Source organism: Vigna unguiculata, chromosome 5 (assembly GCF_037176805.1).
Source record: "Vigna unguiculata cultivar grain cowpea cultivar isolate G323 ecotype 2 chromosome 5, ASM3717680v1, whole genome shotgun sequence".
In the NCBI taxonomy this organism is placed as follows: Eukaryota; Viridiplantae; Streptophyta; class Magnoliopsida; order Fabales; family Fabaceae; genus Vigna; species Vigna unguiculata.
In genome coordinates this window covers 19,904,332-19,925,424 of record NC_140796.1, presented here as the reverse complement: position 1 = coordinate 19,925,424, position 21,093 = coordinate 19,904,332, and the positions used below count along the sequence as shown (strand labels likewise).

The 21,093-nt window shown below is 32.9% G+C and overlaps 1 protein-coding gene across 1 annotated transcript; it reads right to left on the bottom strand.

Annotated features, from left to right (window-relative positions):
• Positions 1-8,764: 8,764 nt before the first annotated feature.
• On the bottom strand, positions 8,765-13,124 carry LOC114184813 (SNF2 domain-containing protein CLASSY 3-like). Its single transcript, XM_028072123.2, has 3 exons — positions 11,444-13,124; positions 11,188-11,337; positions 8,765-10,848 (listed from the first exon to the last, which is right to left on the bottom strand). The coding sequence occupies exons 1-3, from the start codon at positions 12,818-12,820 to the stop codon at positions 8,914-8,916; spliced, it is 3,462 nt and encodes a 1,153-aa protein (XP_027927924.2). The 5' UTR covers positions 12,821-13,124; the 3' UTR covers positions 8,765-8,913.
• Between the last annotated feature and the right edge of the window lie 7,969 nt (positions 13,125-21,093).

Here is a 21,093-nt window from a genome sequence, read left to right as displayed (position 1 = left end):
TGATATAGGAGATACATTCATTCAAAATCTAAAGAAGTTTTCTCGTCAAGAAAGAGATTTTAAAGATAAACTTGACTTTCTCTTGAGTAAGAAAAGAGAAATTGAAAAGCAAAGAGAAATTTAAAAGCAAAGAGACCATGTGCAAAAAGAGAAAGAGGAGAAGGAAAGAAGAGATAGAGAGGAAGAGGAAAGGAAAGAATCTAATAGGGCGTTGAGAGAACAGAGAGAAAAAATAGAGCTTGAAAAGAAAGAGAAAGAGGAAGAAGAAATCCTACTCAAGAAAGGAATGCTACTAAAGGCACCTCCGACCCCCACAATTTTCATTGAATCAGGAATTTTAAAGGGAGTGCTCAAATCTTTTAACTCTTCTCATTTCATCAATCATTCTCATTTCTTCAAACCAATATTTACTTTTGCTGAGTTTTTCAAGCCAGTTTCCCTTCCCATTGTTTTAAACTCCTCAAAAGATTTTGCAAAATCATACTTTGAGTTAATGTTGCCTATTAGGTTTGAGACAACTCAAAGTACACAAAATTATTTTTGTGAAGTAGGTCTTGTTCATCTTCAAGTAACTTTCAACAATACAACAAGACCTTCTTTTGTCCTCTACTTTAGATATAATCTTGCTTATCAGTATGGTGTTCATTCCACTTTCAATATATATCATTTAATTCCTTTTGTAGGATTCATGGATGATGAACACCACCAAGATTTGAGGGCAAATCCTCTTCAAGGGGGAGGGGATGATGTGATCCCAATAAGCCTAAGCCCAAATGCATCAACAAGCCCAAGCCCACCTCGAGGCCCACCTTCAAGGGGGAGGGATGATTTGCTTTAGTATTCAGTGCCTTTGAAAGTGACCTAGAATTTTTTTTGTGTTCCCGTGTGTTTGAGAAGCTCTTTTTGTTCTCCTTCCCCACTCTTCAGTTCTCATCAAATTTGAAGCCCTAGGTAACAAATTTTTCGTTCTCCATGCTTCCTCTTTTGATTCATCACTATTTCTCTTTCAATTTCATAACTATTTCTCTTTCTGATTTCATCTCGTGCTTTCATTTTTTTTTTTGTCACTACTTCGTCTCTCTGATTTCATGTTTGATTTTGCATCCTTGCCTCTTTCGTTTTCGAGTTTGATTTCGTCTCTGTAATTTCATCTCACTACCCTAACTCATTGTTTATTTTCCCTATTCTAACTAAGTGTCGTCAAGTAGCAACGTTGACCACAACCACTGCAACCGGAGTGTGATGCTCGTATATCAAAATAGGTATAATTTCAATTCACAAACCTATTTGGCTTCTCACAATATCCAGTTCGCATTCATCCCTAATTTTTCTTCGTTATTTTTCAAAATAATGTGTTTTTGCTTTTACAAAAGGTAAAAGGGGTATTTGAGTTTGTATTTTATGTGTGGGTTGAAAGTTAGACTAAAACATGGAAAATTCCTACTCCATGATGACATTTGATACTATGTCTACCACGAATTTCTAATCCACATTTTTTAAATTTAATTTCACGGAGCCTATTTCTTTTACAGCAATAAAATTAATGAAAGGTTTATTTTGTTTTGGTTTTGAAAATTAATTTTTATTAGATAATGTCATCAACTAGGTAGTATATATAAAACTTACTATATTTTCATTATTCATGGCAGAATCACGACCTTTCGTTAAAGTATGATTTCCACTGCTACATGGTTCGGTCTATGGTAGAGGAATTCCAAAGGATAGTTGGTGTGAGGTTAGAAATAGTCAAAACTTAGCAGTCAATTTCATGATTTTCTCTTCAAGCACTAATTTCAGATATTACAATATTATAACATCTCTAATGCACTTTATGTGCATTCCCATTATCTTAAATTTGCAAGATGACCCATTTTAAATGTAAATATTCATTTACTTCTATTTAGTGTTTTAAGAGGTAGTTAAATTTTCTATGTTATATTTATTGCAAATAATTAAAATGAGAAGTATAGAATATAATGTCTTCAATTATTAATTTGAGCATCTTGGACTTATTCTCATTACATTTTGATTGCTTCAACTAATTCTCATGAAGAAGTTGAAAGTTGGTTGTTTGTAAAATCTCTTGAGTGGCCAGCCTTGGGGATTTTTTGTTTGCTTCATGCTTTTCAATATTAAAGGTGAAGCCTATTATAAGTAGTCTAGGAGAAAATCAATTTATAATTCCTTGATTTTAACATGCTTCTTGATCGTCCCTTAAAAAGGTCTTATGTTATACTTTCAGTCCATTTTCTTTGTAAGATTTACTGAAGCATTATAATCAAGTCAATCTTGGTTTGTCATGCTGTTAGATGAAGCTTACAAATGGTTATTTTTTGGGGTGTTTTATGCAGGATCTAACCTATATTTCTAGACAACCCTTCATTTTCCTTTTAGATATCCTAATTGCATCAAATGCTAGTGTGGTGGATAAACTAAACTTTTAAACTTTTGTTCCAGAACCATTTAGATGTTTTGAATGGCATGTGGTTAGTTCTTTGTGAAATAGTTGGTGGGTTTTTTCTTTCACCATAAAGACATTCTTGTAACTTGTAGCTATTGAAAGTGCATCAAAAGAAATTCTATTTTATGCATTCTGCTTTCACAATTGTTAAGGGCTTAGTTTTGATTCCTTGTCTATTGTTAATATATCACTATCTTTGAAGGTTTTAAAATATTAAATGATTTTTTAATAAAAAAATATAGTTTTAAGTTGTTCTACATGCTTCAGAATCTTGTAGTAGTGCAACCTTGGCCTAGTGCACATATAAATACAAAAGCCGCTAATGAAGTTATATATTACCAATACAAAAAAAAAATTCAAATAAAAATGTAAACCAAAGGTATATTATCATACTCACTCTATTGGTTGTTAGGAATGTGGGCATTCACATAATGAGAAATTGATATTCTTTTGTCTCCTCATATTTATTTCAAACTTTAAAGTTTGTCATTAATTATTTAATTTTTTTAGAAAATGGAATATTTAATTAATGTTAAATTTATCACATACCAATAAGTTTTTTAAAATAGAATATTCTATACATTTCTTAAAGTACCTCATGTGTTTGATGCGACTTTTGAAGATTCACATGAGGAATTGAACTTTTTTACTTTTTGTCTTTGGAGAGGTTCTTATAGATTTTACGAGCAAGGTGTGTGGAATATGTTGTGGGAATTAAAAAAAAAGTATATTGAAACTATTTTTCATCAACATCATTCAAGTTAATGATTATTAATTTTTGTACGTTGATGATTAGGGCAAGGCAAACCATTGCTCACACATGTGGATCTAAGAGCACTGCAAGGGAAATGGATGAAATGGTGACAAATTTTTGTCTTTATGTGTCATATATTTTTTCTTCAATTTTATAGGAAAAAGAGTGTGGCCATAGGTTAGTAGAGGGGAGGTATGGATAGCAACACATAAACATGCTAATAGAGCATTTGTGAGTGATGAAGCGAGGGAAATTAGTGTAATTTGAATTCTAATAGTCTATAATTGTCAACCATACTTTGTGTTATTTTAATTAGTTTCTTCTTATGTTCTTTGAAGGAAAAATTTAAGCATATGAATCAACATCATCATTTGTATCAAAAGAAATATCAAGTATTAATTCCTTAGCTTCTCCAAGAACATTGGATGTGTTAGGGGTTTGGGTTTGGGTCCTTGCCCATCTAAAGTGTTTGGCTCCAAGGGTCATTCATAGTGGAACATCTTCAAGTTCTCCTTCTAATGCTCAATTACAAAATCAGGTTAATCTTTTAGTTTTGATCATGATGTATTACTTTTATCAAATTTTACATTTGAATGTGTTTGAAGTAAGTCCATTGTCTATGTTATGTAAACCAAGATTGTCAAAATTAGTTTCTCCAACATGTCTACATTAAGTTACTCTGAGATTACACCATCAAATATTCTATAAGGGGATGATCCCTTGGAGTTTTTTCTTTTTAGTTAATGAGATGTATTATGAAAATGAATGATTTTATAGAAACTTAACATCTAAGAGTATTCAATTTATCTATATTAAGGTAGGGTTATACAAAATGTTCAAGTTACTTTTCTTTTTGTTTTGGTTGTGTTTTCAAAAGTAGTCATCCTCCAAAATAAGAATGAAAATCAAAATGTTAAGCCATAAAATAGGAAATTCCATAGAATGAGGTTCTTTTCTTAGGTATTTAGAGAAATAACTCAACTAATCAATTATCACTAATCTTGAATCTTTGGCTTCAAGTGTTATTAACCCCAACTTAATATAATAATCACCACATTGTAGTACAATACAACAATATCATAATAAGCACGGTTGCCAGAGTGGGTACGAAACTTCCAACTTTAACATGGGTTTTGGAAACTCCAAGTATTAACGAGAGTTTTCAAAATCCCATGCATTAATGGGAGTTTTTGAAACCCTCCGTATTAAAAGAGGTTTTCAAAACCCTAGGTATTAACGGGGGTTTCTAAAATCCCAAGCAATAAAGGGGGATATGTAAACCTCCGGTAAGTTACGCTAGTTCCAGGGTTGCTAAAAATCTTCAGTACTTTGTTAGCCATGTTGTCCCTTTCAGGAGAATTACAAACCCTGATAAAACCATTAGTGTGAATTAAAACTCCATAAACGCCAAATATAACTCCACTATTTTTTTTTGTGTGAGTAATTGACTTACCAAAATATTCTTTATACTTGTCACCCTTTAAAAAAGGAGAATATTAGATAATCCAAGTTTCATATGCTTTTAAATAGTAATTTCATGAACAAAATATGTTTTATTACTCTCTCTCTCTAATACCAAAGAATTTTGATTCAGAGATGATTTTTAGTTTAATAAAAAGAGACATTATTCACATTTCCAAAAGTGTGTAAGGCCTAAAACATGAATTTGTAAAGCTACTTTCCCACCGTTTATGCATGCATGTCATCCTTTGAGGAAGAACTTTGTTCCTATGATCAAGATAAGTTTTCGTGTAAAATTTTACTCTCAAAATTTTTGTAACATGCATTTCCCGTGATGCTTTGTTACATACTAAAATTGATGAGTTAAATATTGTGTATAAGGTCTGTTTTAACATATTAAAATATTCATCACCACTATTTTAAAACTTTATTGATTAAAAGAAATGGAACAATACTGTACAAAAAAATAAAAGTGTTCAGAAAAGGTAGTAAACTTCTAAAGAGTTCGAATCACCTTATTTGCATTGGTGATGCTTCTAAAACATATTCAGATCCATCTTATAACCATGTATTTATCCTTTTAAGATTATATCTTTATTAATTAATAATTTGTTTCTTTATATATAGATATTAATCCTGTATGCATGTTCTATATATTCATAGCGTTTTTAGCATGGATAGCGCACAAAGGAAATATGACTTCGGTTTTATTTTTTATATTAAACTACGGTTATTGAACCTAGCATATTCACGCTAGTAAAAAAGTTTGATTATAGGCAAGAGTCGTAGCCTCTAGTATAGGATAGCTATGGTTCTTGAAAGAATTGTAGTTTATATTGTAAAAATATTATTTTAAAAAGAAATAGCCAAAAATCGAGACTTCTACATCATACATTAATAATTTAATTCTCAACTTTCACTAACAAGTAAAACATAAGCTAACCTTGAGTTCTCAGTACCTACAAATGAACATAATAAGAGAAGTCGGCCAAAAACCGAGACTTCTACACCATACATTAACAATTTAATTCTCAATTTTCACTAACAAGTAAAACATAAGCTAACCTCGAGCTCTCAGTCCCTGCACATGAACATAATAAGAGAAGTCGGCCAAAAACCGAGACTTCTACACCATACATTAATAATTTAATTCTCAACTTTCACTAACAAGTAAAACATAAGTTAACCTCGAACTCTCAGTCCCTACAAATGAACATAATAAGAGAAGTCAGCCCAAAATCGAGACTTCTACACCATACATTAACAATTTAATTCTCAACTTTCACTAACAAGTAAGACATAAGCTAACCTCGAACTCTCAGTCCTTGCAAAGGAACATAATAAGAGAAGTCGGCCAAAAACCGAGACTTATACCCTATACATTAACAATTTAATTCTCAACTTTCACTAACAAGTAAAACATAAGCTAACCTCGAGCTCTCAGTCCCTGCAAATGAACATAATAAGAGAAATCGGCCAAAAACCGAGACTTCTACACCATACATTAAAAATTTAATTCTCAACTTTTACTAACAAGTAAAACATAAGCTAACCTCGAGCTCTCAATCTCTGTAAATGAACATAATAAGAGAAGTCGGCCAAAAACCGAGACTTCTACACCATACATTAAAAATTTAATTCTCAACTTTTACTAACAAGTAAAACATAAGCTAACATCGAGCTCTCAATCCCTATAAATGAACATAATAAGAGAAGTCGGCCAAAAACCGAGACTTCTACACCATACATTAATAATTTAATTTTCAACTTTCACTAACAAGTAAAACATAAGCTAACCTCCAGCTCTCAGTACCTACAAATGAACATAATAAGAGAAGTCGGCCAAAAACCAAGACCTCCACACCATACCTTAACGATTTAATTCTCAACTTTCACTAACAAGTGAAAATAATCTAACCTTGAGCTCTCAGTCCTTTAATTTAGTCACATAGTCATCAGCAAGGAAATCGGCTTAACCGAGACTATAACAGTTTCAAAACAACAGAAAATACTATAATACTCATACCTCAACTTAGTCACATAGTCATTAGCAAGGAATTGATCTTCTCAATATTGGTTGCATTTACGATTCTAGTTACTTGTATAAAGCATCGAGCAATATGGCTCGGCATTGAGCATCGTGGTCCGGAATTGTCATCGAGCATTGTGGCCCAGATTTATCATCGAGCATCATGGCTCGGAATTATCATTGACCATCGGGGTCTGGAATTATCGTGGAGCATCGTGGCTCGGATTTGTCATCGAGCATTGGGACCCGGAATTATCATCGAGCATCATGGCTCTGATTTGTCATCAAGCATCGAGGCCCGGAATTATCATCAAGCATCACGGCTCTGATTTGTCATTGAGCATCGAGGTCCGGAATTATCATCGAGCATCATGGCTCGAATTTGTCATTCCGGAATTATCATCGAGCATCGTGGCTCGAATTTGTCATCGAGCATCGGGACCCAGAATTAATAATAAAAATGACTTGAATTAATTAAATGAATGTTCTTAGCAAACAAAATAAACAAAAACATATGTCAAAACTAACTAAAATAAAATCATAAATTCGTAGCATTCCATGTTCTAGGAATTTCCTTTCCATCCAATGTCTCTAGTTTATATGCCCCAGCTCCTACTAGTTACTTGATAAGTTAAGGCCCTATCCATTTGGGCGCCAGCTTGTTGTCCATCTAAATTAATTGTATCTTCCTTAAGACAAAATTCGTTTCTTCCAAAGCACCCAAATTAGCTCACAACCCCTGCTCTGATTGTTCAACATTGAATGACCTTACCCTTTCCACATTTTCAGCAATCTCTACAGGAATCATTGCATTTGTCCTATACATCAGGCTAAGGTGTGGTGTGATACGACCATATCACCCGATGAACCTCATCTGACCAATCTCATTTAGTTGTCATTAGTCTTCGTTTCAAACCTCGTAGTATGACTTTGTTGGCTGCTTTGGCCTGCCCATTCGTTTAAGGATGCCCACGGTGGGCGTCAATTTTTTGGTCTAGAAAAAAGGTGTAAAATAACCTTTGACCGAAGACAAAAAGAAAGAAGTATTTTAACCTTATAATTTTGTCCCTTGACCGTGGGAGTAACACCCTTATTTATAAGCAATTCGAGTACAATTTTTGTAGATATACATACTCAAATATTCTCAAATAATCTAATCAAAAAATAATTAGTAAATAACAACAATAATATCTCCTAATCTGGTTTATATTCATTAAACATATATGTGATTTTTCTGCACGATTCTCCCTTATATTCTTCAATATTTTCCTCTCAATCTTAACTTCCTATAGGGAGGTTGGTCTTAGGGAGACATCCTCGCAAATCTTGAACCTTCAACTAACTAGCCTTTGTGGCGTCCATCCTAAGGAGACATCCTCACAAATCTTGAACCATCAACCAACTAGCCTATGTGGCGTCAGTTATAGGAAGACATTGAAACATCTTTCTGGATTCTTGCAATGACCTCAATTCTATGGATACACCAATACATGCCTTTGTTGTGACCCCGACTTCATGACCATATATCTTTCCTATCAACATTATACCGACAACATATTTCTATGAAGTAACAATATCATTATCCAATTAATAAATATTACTATAGAAGTTCCATGTTTGAAACTATCCACAAACATTTCTGAGATTTCTAGAACATTTATTGGTATAAATATTGTCCTGTAGAGCAAACAGAAAAAGAAAAAGTTCATTTTATTACATAAAAACTTAGCACGCAATTAATAAAAAAAATATAATTTTTAATATATGTATTTATAAATCTTCATATAAATCTTCTTTCATCATTACTATTTCCGCAAGTTATCTAAACGAACTTTAACTTGGGTTAAAACAATTATTTTGCCCATTATAGTATTCTACTAGGCTGCAATACGAAAAAAGTAATTTCAATTGTATAAAACCTCAACGAAAATACTAATGTCATGATACCCATCAAGGTTGAAGAATCAACTATACTATTAAATTTGGTCGATCCCCGTCGAAACAATGAATCTCTTAGAACCAAACTGAACCTAATCAAAGAATCGCGGGACAAAACAGATACAAGACCAAGTCATGAACTTTCGTATTCTACTAACGGCAGCAGTTGCGGCAGTTATAAATTTCTGATCAAGTAAATTGTGCAAAAATAATTTTACAATCATCCAAATCAAATGGAATAACTTCAAAAAATTCCAACAGTTAAAGCATTTAAGGGCCCAAAGTTTCCAAATCTCTGTCCTTTGGTTGAACCAGACATTCACCAAATATGTCCTTGAGACTGTTATGCTGAACCATGAGATCAAGAACTTTATCCTCAAACTTCACTCCAACATTCTCAAGCTTATCATTCTCAACATTCCTACTTGAGAATACCAGTTCAGATAAGCGATCCTTCTCTGACTGTTTACCATATTTTGCACATTCAGGGGTGCCCTGTGCAAGAAGATGATAAGTATAAACAACCCTCTTCTGTCCAAGTCTATATGCTCTACAAATAGCTTGCCTTTCCACCGAGGGATTCCAAACAACATCAACAAGCACCACCCTTGAAGCTCCAACAAGGTTAATTCCTTCAGAAGATGCTTTTATAGAAGCTAGCAACACCTTTGCCTGGCTATTTGCATCATTGAAATTGTGAATCAGAAATTGCTTTTGCTTCTGATCAAGCTTTCCATGCATATACAACACATCCGTTCCCACACTCCAGTTGAAGGCTGACTCCAGCTGGTCCCTGATCAAGCATAAGGTATCAATGAACTGGCTGAACACAAGGACTTTCTCATTAACTGCATCACATAGTCTCAAAAACTCAATCAGAAATTTGGTTTTCACCCCTTCATAAGGGTCCAATCTAATCCTGTTCAACAGCTCCGAATCAACAACAGATTCTTCTTTCTTTGACAGAGCGCAGTTCAGGAAGAGCGAGGGATGGACAGAGACCAAGGCCAACTTGTGCTCAAAGTTAAGTGCATTTTGAGAACAGTCAATGCTCTCCAGAATGTTTTTCTGCAAGCATTCTGGCTTCAAAACCAGCACACAGTCTCTTAAACCAGGAAGGTTCTTCTGAAGAATGCTACCTTTGTGAACATGAACAAAGGGATTCATCAGCAGCTTTAGCTGGTTTATCTTTTCATCTGCTTGATTTCCTGCAGAAATGGGTTCCCAACTCTCATCTTTTGAAGCTTTCGTTTCCTGTATCAGTTTGTTTTTCAAGAACTTTTTGAGTTCCTGCGGTATGCTGTCAGGAAAAGATGGTTTCATTAAGCACAAAATATTGTAGAGTTCGAGAAAATTGTTCTGGAAAGGAGTCCCTGAAAGAAGGATCCGCTTCTGACTTCTACTCTCTGACAGAACCTTCCAAATACAGCTTCGCTTGTTCCTTGGTGTGTGACCTTCATCAAGAACTAATAAACCAGGATAGTCTCGCAGAACATTTCCCAATTCAGTTTCAACATACTCCCTAGATCTTGCACGTTTCTTCTCTTTTCCAATCTTTCTGTTTTTCTTCTCTTTCTCCCCATCTCCTTCAGACTTTCCACCAGCTAGCTTTTCATATAGATTGTAGCTGATTAACAGAATGCTCTTCTCCTTGTACCAAGAACACAACTTCACCATTCTTATGACATCCTTCTTCTGCTGTTGGTTGAATAACAAATCAACTTCCCTAATGGCATGTTCCTTCCCTGATAATTCAGCATTGTTCAGATTGTGGAATGGAATTCCTATGTTCCACTTCCTCAGCTCATCTTCCCAAGTGAGTAATATGTTGGCTGGAGCAATGATAATGGGTAAACACTTAGGAAACACTTGCAAATATGTCTGCAAAAACACCATGGTCAACCTCGTCTTTCCAGTTCCAGGAGCATGAGAAACTATGCACCCACCCTCACTCTGAGGATCAACCATCTTCAACTTGGAAAGTTCAATGGTTCCTGCCAAATTCGCCCAAATAAACTCAAACCCCTCTTGCTGGTGAGGAAACAAGCTTTCTTTTATGCCTGGAGTAAGGTCCCAAACTGTGCCATGATTGTGAGACCTAACTGCTTCTGAATTTTCACCAGACTCACTGAACAGAACGCCATCAAAACGCGAGTTGTTCCCTCCACCAGGCGACGCCCTTCTGCCACATCTCTCAGAATCTATCTGTATTATGCGCAATGCACACAACAATAACAACAACAACAACGCACACATCAGAACTTTACAATCAAATCACAGCAAAAGTAAATTAGTACAAATTTATCTAAGCCCTATGCTTCCAACACTAGTCAATCACTGTTTCAGTTTTTACATATGAAAGAAAGCACAAATACTAAACTATACTGAGCATCATGGTTCAATTGAAAAAATATCATCCTTTATGCCTAGGTTCACATGTGGAAAGAAACTGCTCTAACTCGAGACAATTAAAATTTATTTAACATATTGAAAGAAATGGAAAGTATTTTCAACAAACAATCATCAAAGTTTAAGGGAACTTACAAACGGTGGTGTTATATATTTTATTTCAGTTTCAATCCAACCACACCATCTGCAATATATCCCTATCTGCTCATTAAAAATGGTGTCATGTTTGCAACGCGGGACTGAATTTTCTTCATTTTCTCCTGGTTCATCTGTTCCTGTATTATCCTGCAGATTAAACAAAGTAAGTGAGTAACTTCAAATTTAAGAATTCTTAAAATGTAATGACAAAAACTAATATTACACTACAGTTTTTGTTTGGCCTGAGATTTACCTGGACTCCGATTTTTTCAGCTTGAAGCAACATCTCCATTTCTTCCCATAACATATCCAACTCTTTCTCAGACTCAGATTTCTCGACAGGCTTTGCTTTCATCATGGAGTTCCAGTTTAAAGAAATTGTGTCGCTTGAACCAAATGGCTGAGTCTGACCCCCATCAACTTTTTTATCCAAATCTCTTGAAACATCTTTAGCAGAATCACGCTTGCCCCTAAAGCATTCAGTGAAGAATTCGAAACACTGGTTCTTTGTTGTCGATGACATCCTCAGCATTTCATGCAGCTCATCTCTATGTCCAGTTTCTTTAGCATTGGCCTTCACCTTATTATTTTTCCCACACTTGTTCACAGTAGAATTTGTCTCCTTCTGAAAAAACACCTTTTGATGACTCCCCACTCGTTTCTCCTTATCCTCTGATGCATCATCTTCAGAAGACACAGACAGACCTGAACTTTGCCCCTGATCACTAAAAACTTCAGGATCAGCATTATTGACATTCCCTACTCTGTTTGCTCCTTGTTTCCTCTCTTCTGCCCTTTTTGTTCCCTCCTTATTAATCTCTGATTTACTAGATGCAACGCTAGCACAATCTCCACCATTCCATTTCTCCGCCTCCTCCTCTGCGTGCTTACTCTTCCTTTCAACTTTCCTTCTCCAAACTCTACTGCTCTCAGATTCACTCAACACTTTTCTTACTCTTTCCTTAACCATCTTCGTGTATCCCCTCCTTTCATCTTCTTCAGAAGAATCACTCTCCTCACTGCTTGAGTCTTCACTCTCACCATCATCATCATCATCATCGTCCTCATCAACCTTAAAATCATCATCACTGGTCTCAACATCCTCACTCTCCGTTGAAGACCAAAATGAATCGTATCCCTCATCAGAGCTACTACGTCCACTCCTCTCTAAATGGGGCAACAAAACAACCGGCCTTTCAGGTTTAGTACCGTATTCTTCATCATCAAAGCTTTCAACTTTTTCAGGTCTCACAGCTGCTACAGAACACCCTTCACCCTCCTCATCCCTCTCTTCCTCCTTAACCTGAAAAGCCTTGGTTTCGCAACACTCAAACCCCGCTTCAACCGCATCATGGTCTTCGAGGTTAACCACCTTTTCAGGATCAGGATCAGGATCATCCTCAGTCTCTCCCAAATACATGAAACCCGGTGAAGAACATGAAGCCCCAGACCCAGACGCAAGTTTCTCTCTTGCAAGGCCGTCCAAATTTTCTCCCAAACAAATTACTTCATCATCGTCTTCGTCGTCATCTTCATCCACCTTTCTTCTTTTCGGACCCATTGCCAAACCACCCCCGACCACCACCTTATTGCTTCGAGTCCTGAGAGCAATAGGAATACCCTTATACATTTTCAAGCAACAACAAGAGAAAACAGAATGAAACAAAAGAAAAAAAAAACACTTTTTTTTTTCTTATATTCTCAATATCACCAGGATCAATCCCAATAAGCGATAATGCCAAGTGAATGACAGAAGAATCAGAAAAAGTTGGACAAAGAAACCATGGTTGAGAAGGAAAGAAAGACTGAGGAAGAGGAAGAGTCTTAGAGTGGAGTTTCCAAATTCGTAAATATGGCGCCAAGAAAAGAAGCAAAGGAAGTACTGAAGAATTTTTTTTCAATGGAAATGGTAATCCAAATAAGAGTAAATAATAAAGCATGTAAAGCCAAAAAGATCTTCAAGGGTCTCCACACAGACTGCACATGCTGACAAAAAGATCATACTCAGTACAAGAATATCAATTTTATGTTTCGAAATTCTAACCAAAAGGAAACGTTCCAAACCCACACAGCAGAGGAACTTAATTTCATTTATCACACTCCCAAGTGAATAGTCCTTACTCTCCTTCAGTTTACTGTTTCATTTATTTTTTATTTTTCTATTTAAGAATAAAACATTGGTTAATATTCTAAATGTACTTCCATCAACATAGATCACAAACATACAGGATTAATGCATGTTCATCGTAGATAACCAACATGCATATTATTTGATGGAAGATATTTGTTGAATTTTATTTCTTTTTACTTTTCTATTGAAACAAAAAATGCATAACATGAATAATGTTGTAGATTTTTTTAAAAATTTTAACTTTTTATTATATTATTTATTTATTTATTTTCTTTCTTATACTTATTTCTTCTTATTTATTTACTTTGTATTAATTAATTTTCATTTCAAAGTTAAACTTGTAATACCATCCCAAGGTATGAAAAAAAGCCCGATTTTGGTTAGAGAAGTTTTCTTCCATATATAGAAGACAGTCATGCATGAATGCCATCCAATACAATGATTTTTAAGAATGGGAATAAACTATACATAAATAAAATGAACATAAAAGAGCAAATAGTATGCGTACTTAGGAAGTCCACATCAAAATTCTTTAGTATGAAGAAGTAAACGAAAGAAAAAGACATTGAAAAGTCTAACTTATATTACAACTAAATTATTCTTACATTTTTTTAATTTCTCAAATAACTTTTTTAAAATTCCGTACTATTTTATTTTTTATTTAAAAAATAATATATTTTAGTAGTAAAAAATACATCAAATTGAAGAAAAAATAAACTAGAATATCACTACAATCTACTCTCTCCGGTTATCACCTAGACACACGTTAAGAAACCTTAAATATCATTATAATGTACGTTATTATAACTAGCGTAAGCTTAAACACAAGTAATATGTATATGTATTTTTTAAATATGCATGATATTATATTTGTAGGTAATGATATTATAATGTTATTAAGTTAATGTATAAAATAAATAAATATTTATTAAAAATAAAGTAAAATGAATGGAAGAAATATGAGAAAATAATTGTGGATGTATAGGAAAAAAAAAGATAGACAGTTTTATAGAAATTATGAACACAGAAGAGGGAATCCTCAGCGTAACATTTTTAAAATATACATTATTATATTAGTGTAGGTGATGATATTGTAATGTTATTAATTAATATACAAAATAAATTTAATTTATATTTATTAAAAATACAGTAAAATAAATGGAGAGAAAATGAGGAAATAACTATTGATGAATAAAGAAGAAAAGGAAGAGAGTAATTAAACAATTTTATAGAAAATATATAAAAGTAATGGTTAATTTTTAAAATTTTAATAAATATTTATATTGTGGAAGGTAAAATTGAAATTATGAAATATAGACACAAAAGAGAAAATTCTATTTATATATAGTCATAGATATATAGTTATAGATAATTATAGATTATGGATTCGAAATAATACTTTGTCAAAAAAATTTCCACATTTTTCTAAAATTTTAAAAAATAATGTGAATTGTTGTTGACTATTGTAATTAAAATGCTATAAGAAAAATAAGTTCTCTGAATATATTTTAAATATGTTTTTGTTCAATGTAAAGAAAAAATAAAAAAAAAAATTGAATGAAGTAGGAAAGTTATATATTTTATTTAAAGGAAATATTTACTGATAGGTAATTTTGGAGAAGAGAATTATGTACATCAAAATAACGGTTCTTTTCATATATTATTATGAACACATTTAGAATGATATAGATATAATCTTGAATAAAGGAATCATGTTATTATGTTATTACGAGTGACAAGAGTAAGTCTATAGTAAAATACAACGAATTGGGTTGAATATAGGAACTATTTATGAAAATCCACCTTATAATATGTCGGTTATTCATGAATAAATATCCACGGTATTTTAATCCTTTCGATATTTATAGATATCTACAGATATTTTTATTTTATTTTTTTAATTTTAAATAAAATTATTTAAAAATAAGTATATAAAATATAAATTTAGATAAAAGAATTTAAATAAAATTCTATACTAAAATATTCATGCAAATATTTTTTTTCCAAAATGGAAATTTAAATGAGTTGCACAAAAATAAATTGTTTTCTAAATATATAAATTTGTAGATTGGATATCATGATACATATATACTCATATGCTCGTATTTATTGTCCATAGAGATGGCAAATAAACTCGTATTGTCTTTGTTTTGACGGGAAATCCTCGCATTGACTGGGTATGGGTATGGGTATGAGTATGAAAAATCCCCGACTTTTTTAATTGGGTATGGGGATGAGTATGTGGATGTATATATCTCCGCCATAATACTCGTCATTATCTTATCTCCGTCCTCATTAAATTATTAAAATATTTACAATTAATTAAGTAACTTTATCTCTCTCTCTCTCTCTCTCTCTCTATATATATATATATATATATATATATATATATATATATATTCTAAATTGTTATTTTTTCTAATTATTTGATTTGTCATGAAACTCATTCGCATCTCCACTACAGTTTTTATCTTATCATAACCTTTATGTAATTATGTTAAAATTATGTATGTCAATTAAAAAAAATGTATGTTTCACATTTGAATATTTCTATTTTTTTAATATTTTTATTTATTGTATATTTTCACTATAATTGTATAAATAACTTTTATTTACTACAATATAAAAATTTTATATAATTGCCATAGATATTTTTTATCACCATCAAACATATATTAGAGTTCAAAAGATACAAGATTTGTGTTAAAATTTTATTATTATATTTATTCTTTATTCTTTGCGTCATTTTGATCAAGTGATGTATAAAAAAGATATTCATTAGAATTTAAAAAGATTGAAGCAGTGGCGGATCTTGACGAGAATTGTTGGAGGAACCAAAATAATACATCAAAAATTTATATATTTAATTATTGTCACTAATAAAATAAAATTAAATACATAATTTAGTATAACAATAACTAAAAAAGAAATCACACATATCTAAAAAATTGTCAAAAGAAAATTCAATAATAATCAAATCACATTTAAAATCCAGTTATAAAAAACAAAGTACAATATTTTTTTCTATTTTCATAAAATAAAAAATTAATATACAAGAGGCTGATTAAACTAATATTTTACTATCAAGCGAAACAAGAGAGAATTATCTTCTTCTTTATTTCTTCAAGAATGGAAGAAAACCGCTGAAAGATGAGAGCAAAAATAATAGATCTTCTTCTCTTCGTAAACAAAAGAAGATAGGTGAGAACAATTTGTGAGAAACTCAAGACATATAATGAAACTACAACTAAAATTCAATTATAAAAAAAAACACAGTATAGTATTTTTCTTCTATGTTCATAAAATAAAAAATTAATATAAAACAGACTCATTAAATAAATTATTAAACTAATATTTCACTATCAATTGAGACCAAAAAATTACTTTTTTTTCCCTCGAGTATGGAAGAGAACATAGAAGAAATAAGAACAAAAATGATAGATCTTTTACTCTTCAAAAACAAAAGAAAACAACTGAAAATGAGATATGAGAACAATTTGTGAAAAACTCAAGACATATAATGGAACCACAATTAAGATTCGGTTATAAAAAAAACACACAATACAATTTCTTTTTTCTATATTCATGAAATAAACAATTAATATAAAAGAGGATCATTAAATAAATTATTAAACTAATATTTCACTATCAATTGAGACCAAAGAATTACCTTCTTCTTTACTTCCATGAGAATGGAAGAAAGAAGACAGAGGATAAATAAGAGCAAAAATAATAGATTTTTTTCTCTTCAAAAACAAGAAAAAACAGGTAAAAATGGAATTTGAGAACAATTTGTGAGAAACTCAAATCATAATAAATAAAAAAAAAATATCTTGATAAATTTGTTTATTCTTTATTTTTTATTATGTTTAATTTTATATTTTATTATTTATTAACATTAATTATTATGTTTATAAAAGAAATAAAATATTTGATTTAATTATAATATACTTTTTAATATCTATAATATAAAAAAAATTAAAATATATATAATATAGAAAAAAATTTAAAACTTTGGGGGACCATGACCTCTCCCTGCATCAATAGTGCTCCGCCACTGGATTGAAGTAAACAAACATTTAAAATATATTTTAATTTGAATTTTTTTTCCTTTTATATTTAAAAAAAAATTATCAACTAAGTTTTATTAATGTTTGCAAATTTAATAAATGTTTTGGTTCTCATGAAATTTTATTTGGTATTTTAATTTAAAATGTAAACAATTATGATTTATTTCAAAATATTTGATATTGAAGAAACAACCATCCTCCTAATATTGAATATTTGGTAATATTATGTTTTTTAACCATTTTTTTTATTTTATAAAAATTAATTAAAATTAATATTGAAGTAATAAGAAAACGGGTACGAGTATGGATACGAGATTATACACATTATCCGGTGGGATAGGGATGGAACAAAAGTTTGATACCCGTTGGGTTTGGGTATGAGGATGCGGATGAATTTTTTCTACGAGGATGGGTATGGGATAACGAAACTCGTCTCCATCCCTAATTGTCCACGATATCCATTAAGGATATCTATTTGGTATTCATTACATATTTTATCTAGAGATATCAAAAAATACCAATTTCTTTGTCATCCCTAGTCTTAAGAAAGGGAAAGGTTTTATATTATCCACATTTCATAAAATTTAATGTTAGTTTCATGAATTTAACCCTTTTTTCAAAAATAGGAACAATTTGGTTCCTTTCTATTATCTTATGTTAGAGACGATGAATAAATTTGTCCCTACAAATATATTTTGAAATAAGGATATGAGTATCAATAATATCTTATTTTTTAAATTGGAATAAGGAGGGATCAATATATACACATCTACCTCATCTTTATCTCCATAGTCATCTCAAAACTCGTTCATGTTCTCGTATTCGTCTCCATTCTGAATTACTAAAACATCGATATTTTATTATATAAGCAAAAAACTTATACTCGTTGTATTCTTTGGTCCTTAGTTTCATAATCATTTTCTTTCTACACAATACTTTTGTTATTCTCTCTCAAATGATGAACGTGTTTAAAATTCAAAAAGTTCATTTAAATTTCAAATGTACTTTCTATCTCTTATTGCAACTTTGATTACATATTTTCTCCTTTGTGCAATTTTGTTCAAATTACATTTCAAGAAACAAAAACCTCAATTTCATGGATCAGATAATTTATAAGGCAGATGTAAGACCCACGAAATTTAATTAATTAAATAAATAATTAATTAATAAATGTGGGAAGTGAGAGCCTTTATGCCATTAAATTCTAACTTGTATGATGTGCAAAAGTATTAACTTAAATGGTTGAGAGTACTTGATTGTGTAATAGGACTTGGGTTCAAGTCTTATGTATGCCAATTATGTGTTATTTAATTATTATTGTTTTAATAATATGATTGAGCATGTTGATTAATGACATAATGATTGAATTATATTAGTTAGCAAAAAACATGAATTTGCTTTATGGTTATGCATGGATTTGGCATTAGCATGGTTGTGGGTTCAAGCCTTGAAGAACCCAAACTAAACTTTATTTTTTGCTATTTTTGGTTTTGGACTGAATTTGAAGGGTTAAAGGAAACCCTAGCAGACATGGCAGCCAAGGGTGGCTGAAAAACAGAATACATTAGGCCATTAAGTGGTAATTAACATTTGATTAATGACATTTTTGTTTTTGTGCAATTAAACCACATTAAGGCCACATTAAAAAAGCTAATTAGGGGTAAGAAAAAGGGTTTTGTTGAGTTGTTATTGTGGTTAGAGCAGAGAGGACGAGATTCAGTGTGTATTGTGAGAATTGAGTGGGCAAAGGGTGAGTGGGGAGAGAAAGACAAAGGAGGCCATTGGTGATCAAGGGATAGCTTTCAAGAGTCAAAGCTAAGCTAAGGAAATCAGGTTAGGGAGTTTTACGCGTCTAATTTACATTAAGTTTGAATTGCATGATGTGTATATTGTGAAATGCATGAATTCGTCGTGTTTCTGCTAAATTTTTAGAGTTTCTGGGATTTTTCTAGAAATCGCCTGGCGGGCTACACATAGTCGCCAGGCAGCTCATCCATTGTTGTGTGTTTTCTGGGTTCCCGCGAGGAACCGCCTAGCAATGAAGCCCTGTACCGCCAGGCAACACAAGCCTGTAACCCAGTTTTGGGTTTTCCTGATGAATTGCCTAGCGGTGATGAATTTCCGCCAGGTGACGCGAGTCTATTTTATTCAATTTTGATGATTTTGGGTTTTTGGGGTGATTCTGAGTGGAGGAAATTAAAGTCTTAAATGTTTATGAGCGATTAGGCATCATATTCCATTGGATTACATGTAATTAGAGACTAAATTGGATGAAAAATTGTATGAATACCTCTTGGGGTTTAAGAATTGAGGGTTGAGATTCTAGACTCAATTAAGGAGAGAAGGTTACTACTATTATGTAGGTTGGAAACAATATAAAAGTATCATAAACCTTTAAGCATTGGAATGGTGGTCTATTTGGAGAACTCGTGAGAAATTGGGGTGGAGGACTTGTATAGGTGCAGTAACAGTTCTGGGAATTCCAGAAACTGATGCACCGCCTGGCGGAGCATGTCATGCCGCCAGGCGGTAGGCGCAAAACAGTGAGGGTGAACCTGAGCTTGGTTGCAGGAGTGAAATTCAAAATAGGGACAATTTTAGTACACAGAAGCAAGGTTGAGAAAATGTTAGATATGGTAGTAGGAAGGGTGATTAATGCATGTGTTAAACTAGAAAGAATTGGAATGGCTTAATTATGTTGAAAGAATTAATTAAAATGGTATTGTGGCTACAGTTCGAATATCACAATGGTTGGCATAGGTTTCCATAAGCTGAATTAGTCAAGTTGAGGGTTGGCTTGAATTAGTTGAATCAATTGATATTTAGTTAAACATAGAGTATGTTTAATGGTACAGAAAAAGAATATAGTGGTGGGTTGTTTTGGGAGGAAATACTTAGAGTCCTTTAAATAAATTATAAGTGTGAATGTTTGAGATTGTCTATATGACTAAGAGGATGAATGTACAAGTGAGGTACTATAAGGTCTGGAATATTATAGAGCGCAAGGCGTATGTTAGGGGTACACTGGGATGAGGGCAAGCGAGAGCAACATGTGCAAAGGTGTGCTATAATCTGAACTAAAAGCCAGTATTGCGCAGGTACTGGCGTGGCGCCTGGCGATGGGGAGCGACCCGCCAGGCGACAGACACAAAACAATGGGCTCTGGAACAGTGTGGCACTTGGCGGCAGAGAGCTTTCCGCCAGGCGATATCAGCTACATCAGTGGGCATCTAGAACTCATGCACGTGGCAGTGAGGGTGGTTCCGCCAGGCGGTGTCTGCAGCATTGGGAATTTTTGAGGCGCTTGGTGCCTTGCGGTACATGTCCCCCGCTAGGCGGTCTGGAAGCTGGTAGCACCTGGCGGTACGTGTCCCCCGCTAGGCGATTTTGCTGCTGCAACCTTGGGTTGTTGATTCTATAGGCGTGATCTATAAGGCTTTTGGTGATGCTTCAAAGGTGGGATTGTTGGTGTTCCTTGAGTTGTGGCTCGGGATAGGGGTTAAAGCACGTGGTATTCCTTCAGTTGTGGCTCGGAATAACATATCTTGAGTTGTGGCCTGGGATGACGGATGAACACGAGGAACTCTTGAGTTGTAGCTCTGGTTGGCGAGTGTTGCCGATGTGAGTGTGCTGGTTGTGGCCAGTACGGATGGGTCTAGATAGATTGCCCTCCTCAGTAGTTGACTGACGAGTTTGGTAGTC